Here is a 4,491-nt window from a genome sequence, read left to right on the forward strand (position 1 = left end):
AAGCATTTACTTTATCAAGACTGGTGTATAATTTGACATGAAATCAAATGCCCCCGCCCCCCCAAAAAAAACAGCAGTACGACTTACTGCTTATTCTTTCAGAATTGACTCCATGTTGCCACTGACTGTCTTTGTACCGCGCCGCCTCCCGACTCCCTGCACACACTCGAGACGTCCTCAGTCGTCATTACTATCGCTTGCCGCGGCATCGGCGTGCTGCAAAAAGGCGACCACCATAAAATGAGACAACTCATCAATTGAATACAGTGCGACAAAGACATTGATTTATTTGTTGAAAGTGGAGGGAATGGCGATCAAAGCAGAACTGCCATTCTGTCCAACCGTAGAAGTCACACTTCGATATAAACACATTTAATTCCGAAATTAAAAAAAAAAAAAAAAAATCCTCTTCTTGTCATCGAACATGAGCAGAAAGAGCGAGTCAGCCGTCCTGTACCTGCTGCTTGCCTGTTTGCTGCGGAGGAACAATGACATGTTTATTTGCAACTGAGCTGATGAGAGACGTCAGATGCTTTTGTGTGTGCGTTTGCCTGTGTGCTTCCGTCCCTCTGCGCCTCTTCATAATACCGAGAATACACTTGCAAAGTGGCTGATCTAAAGCGCAAGGACAAAAAAAAAAAAAAAAAAGTTTAGAAACCTTTTTTTTTCCCCCTCCCTCCACCTCTCACATGATCAGCTTTTAATGGTTTAACATTCACATCACCAAAATCCCCATCGATTCACGACTTAAACCTATTTGGATACAAGCAAGTCAAAGCTAACTATTCATAATATGACCCTTTGAATTTTGGTCAATGTTTAAACTCACCGTCGGTCGTCCGGCGGCATCGGGAGGGATCCGTCAATGCTTCCACTGCCACCTTGGTATGAAGTCAGCCGTCACTTACAGTCGAGGCGATTACAACCAACGCACGGCAGGATGGTTCAACAGTTTTACCCGATGGCGGGGGGCTGAAGGCCGAGAGGGGCACAGGCGAGCCGGACAGAGGCACTTTGGCGGAAAGGGTCTGCTTCTGCTGCTCTATGAGTTCCAGCAATCGTCCTCTGGCTGCTGCGCTTTGCCTGTTGAGCTCTAAGAGGCGCTGATGAACACTACTTACATTGTTACGATTCGCAGACCCCTGCAACAAAGGCAAAGAGATTTTTTTTTTCCATTTTAAAAAGCCTTGATGCAACTATGTTTTTGTCGTAAAAAAAAATAAATAAATACACTCAGAGGTATCTCCCTTTAAAAGATGAAGATTGTGTCGCTCACCTGATGATTCACTTGGTCTATGTGCTGATTGAGACTGATGGCGCTTTCAAACCGCGATGCCCTGTCAGGTGTCACTCCACCGGTGCTGACAGAAGCCGAGCATTTTGGCTCCGTGCCGCTGCTGCTGCTCGGCGACCCGCCGACGCAACGGGCTCGGCTATGCTGGGCACCGGCAATCACATCTCTGATTCGGCAGAGCTCGGCGATCTCGGCCTCCAAGATGTCAGGAGAGAGTTGCGACATGAGGGGGAGGCTCGCGTGAGGCAGTCTGACCAGACAAGACGACGAGCTGTGGGCTCGGAGTTTGTTGTAGGCGCCCTGATCCGGCTCTGTGGAAAGACGATACGCTTTTTTTTTTTTTTAAATGGACTAACTAATACGTGGTAGTAGTAGTAAACAAATGATTGAGGTTACCAGGAATTGGCTGCCAGGTATCTTGCTGTCCAGGTGAAGAAAGTCGGATGGCAGGAGACTTGGCAACTGGTGGTCGCTCGGCAACAGGCCATTGACCTGTCCAGACAGGGACACTTCATTAGGCACATTAAATTGAGCTACTCATCTTTGTAAAGGGTGAATTTTCTGACAGCCCTTGGAATGGAATCCATTAGACCAGGGGTCCCCAACCACCTGTCCGCGGACCAGTACCGGGCCACAGCCCATTTAGTAGCCGGCCGCACAGAGATAGACCTGCGAGCCGTAAGCATATTTACTCCATCAGACGTGGCGGAAATGTGCACGACTCGAGCCAATCGGAGTCCTCCTTCTAACACTGGTTTGCAAGTTGAAATGAACAGAATTCGCCAAGAAGGGAAAGAAGCAGTAAACAGAAAGTAATCGTGACAAATTGACCAAGCGTACGGCAAGAAACCTGTTGAATCATTTGAACGAGTAGCACTCGAGTGATCAAGTGGAAAGCATGAAAATGCGAGCAGAGTTTGGACGCTGTATGTAGAATCCTAAAGTCAGTATTATTATGTTTACATTATAAAGTGTATTTATTATTCCTGATCGGTCCATTTTTTTCGTAGCAATCGTGTCATCTTTTGAACAGTAACATTTGCGAGTAGCAATGATGCTAACGCTGTATGTAGAATCCTAACGTCAGTATTATTATGTTTACATTATAAAGCGTATTTATTATTCCTGATCGGTCCATTTTTTTCGTAGTTCGCTGTGCGATTTTATTTTAATTCTACAATTTTTACACAGTAGGTGTACCCACTGTTTGAAATTATTGAAACAAATCGATGTTAATTAATAAAATCTAAAATGACTGTAAAATTATGTTTGCTCTCAATAACAGTGCTTTAAATGGTTGACGGTTCGTGAACTGCATGTACTTGTCTCATCTGGTCGGTGAAACAAAAAATGTTGGGGAGCACTGGATAAGACGAGTGATTCTCAAAGTACCAGAAATGGTACATGGCTCTCTCTAGTGGTACGAGAATGAATTACCACCCAAGTGCACTCCAGTTGTATTTTCAAGATATTTGCATTTAATCTTTCAGACTTTTTTTAAATAACATTTAGGTACAAATAATTTTGTAGTTAACTTTTAAGTGCAAAATATTTGAATTCAATTATAAATTAGAGCTGAAAATTTGAAGTTTTTGCTGATAACATTTTGACTGAGTTATGTTCTCTTAAATGACAAATGTTTTTTTCAATGACTAGAACGCCGTTTCTTAATTTGAGATTTTTGCTCTTGTAAAATGTTTTGACATTTCTTGTAATGTTATGTCTTAGGTCTAGATTTTTTTTCCCCCCCAGGAATATTTCGACTTCATTCCTGTAAACCACGGCCTGTTCTTTTTCGCACGATCGCAACTTTGTCATTTACAAATCGAAACGCCGCACACAAAATATGAACCTGTAGCTATGACATCAGAGCCATGGGGTTGGTTGACGTGTGTCGCCATTGCCAGCATCAGCGAGTCCTGCTTCCGCTCCAGTTCTGCCGTCCGCTGCTGCAACTCTTCCTGCGGACAAGTAAATAAACGAGAGATGAGAAAAATGACTTGTGTGCACTAAAGGGGATATACGGTAAGTAGAAAATGCACTTTTTGTTTGTGACAGCGCCACCTTTAGTGAGGAGGTCTCCTCCCTTAGGGTCATGGTCTCTGCAGTGAGTGCGTCAATCAACAGTCGTTGCTCTCTCAGCTTCTCCTCGAGTTTCCGTCTCTCCTCGGTCGCGCACTCCTCGTCGTGTTCTCGCTAAGGAAAACAGAGAGGCTCCAAGTCATCTCCCGGAAATGTTAAGCATGTTCTGTGAGGTCTTCGTTTTCGGACGGTACATTTTTGAGGAGGTGGACCAGGCGCGCCAGAGTGGAGACCAAAGCCACAGAGAAGCCGGTGAGGCCTTGCGCCGGGCGCTGCCGACTCTGCGCCGACGTTTGCGGGCTCAGGGAATCCAAGTCGAGCTCCACTTGGGCCAGCATGGTCTGCAGCAGGCCCAAGCCGGAAGGTTCGCCGCTGAGAGAGGCCACGGAGGAGCCATTCAGCTTGGCGGTTTTGCAGGCGCGCTTCCTGGTCCTGGCAGAGTGACTGCTGCCTTCACGACAGCGACAGCATCACCATGTTCAATAGAATGTGTCAAGATGGTTCGTAGTCTTTGGTTACCTGGGTCTCCGGGAGAAAGATCGGGGTTGAGGACTTGCGAGACCAGGAAGGAAGGCTCTTCGTTGGCTTCATTCGAGTGGTTGTGTCTGGACCGTAAACGCTGGACTGCCACTGTGGCATTTAGTGCTAAGATCCAAATCAAGTTCATTTTACATGTTAAGAAACTTTTTTTTTTTAATTAAAAAAAAAAAAACCAACAACAAAAAACAATTACCAGTTGGAGCTGGTGGTTTGGCCGGTGTGCGGGGACTTTGAGGACTCGCAAATCTGCGCTCAGAAACACCATGACGAATCCTTCGATGCTGAAGCCCTCCCATCTTATTCTTCACCTTCATTTTGCTGCCAAACAAAACAAAAGAGTCATGCGTCTGTCTTCACTCACCCGTTTGGATTCAGGTTGAAATGTGACTACCGTTGGAATAGTCTTCCCTCGGCGCGCTCTTCATCGCTGTAGTAGTAGTCGTCCTCTGGTTCGAAGACGGCCTGAAAAGTTATGTTGTTGTTCTATTAAAAGAGTCCATAACAATATATCTCACATTTAAAATATAATATTCCCAAAAATAACATAAGAACCAAATATTTTATATATATATATA

The 4,491-nt window shown here is 45.1% G+C and overlaps 1 protein-coding gene and 1 long non-coding RNA gene across 3 annotated transcripts in view; one reads left to right on the plus strand and one right to left on the minus strand.

Annotated features, from left to right (window-relative positions):
* Positions 1-262: 262 nt before the first annotated feature.
* spice1 (spindle and centriole associated protein 1) overlaps positions 263-4,491 on the minus strand; it is a 6,378-nt gene continuing 2,149 nt past the window's right edge. Inside the window, exons 6-17 of one of the 2 annotated variants that reach the window (XM_019866882.1) lie at positions 4,308-4,378; positions 4,110-4,234; positions 3,896-4,021; positions 3,571-3,827; positions 3,359-3,490; positions 3,147-3,255; positions 1,691-1,786; positions 1,277-1,605; positions 959-1,142; positions 830-881; positions 552-615; positions 263-475 (exon numbers count right to left, since the gene is read on the minus strand). In XM_019866882.1, coding sequence (XP_019722441.1) covers positions 443-475; positions 552-615; positions 830-881; positions 959-1,142; positions 1,277-1,605; positions 1,691-1,786; positions 3,147-3,255; positions 3,359-3,490; positions 3,571-3,827; positions 3,896-4,021; positions 4,110-4,234; positions 4,308-4,378 — 1,578 coding nt within the window. In that variant the 3' untranslated portion in view covers positions 263-442. Of the gene's footprint in view, positions 616-829; positions 882-958; positions 1,143-1,276; positions 1,606-1,690; positions 1,787-3,146; positions 3,256-3,358; positions 3,491-3,570; positions 3,828-3,895; positions 4,022-4,109; positions 4,235-4,307; positions 4,379-4,491 lie in introns of both variants that reach the window. The other variant, XM_019866881.1, reaches the window with a different exon arrangement.
* Positions 469-4,491, plus strand: part of LOC109514075 (uncharacterized) — a 17,272-nt gene continuing 13,249 nt past the window's right edge. The window contains exon 1 of the long non-coding RNA XR_002167929.1: positions 469-541. This is a non-coding gene — a long non-coding RNA (uncharacterized LOC109514075). The remainder of the gene's footprint in view (positions 542-4,491) is intronic.

The sequence above is a fragment of the Hippocampus comes genome, unplaced genomic scaffold (assembly GCF_001891065.2).
Source record: "Hippocampus comes isolate QL1 unplaced genomic scaffold, H_comes_QL1_v1.1 scaffold181, whole genome shotgun sequence".
NCBI lineage: Eukaryota > Metazoa > Chordata > Actinopteri > Syngnathiformes > Syngnathidae > Hippocampus > Hippocampus comes.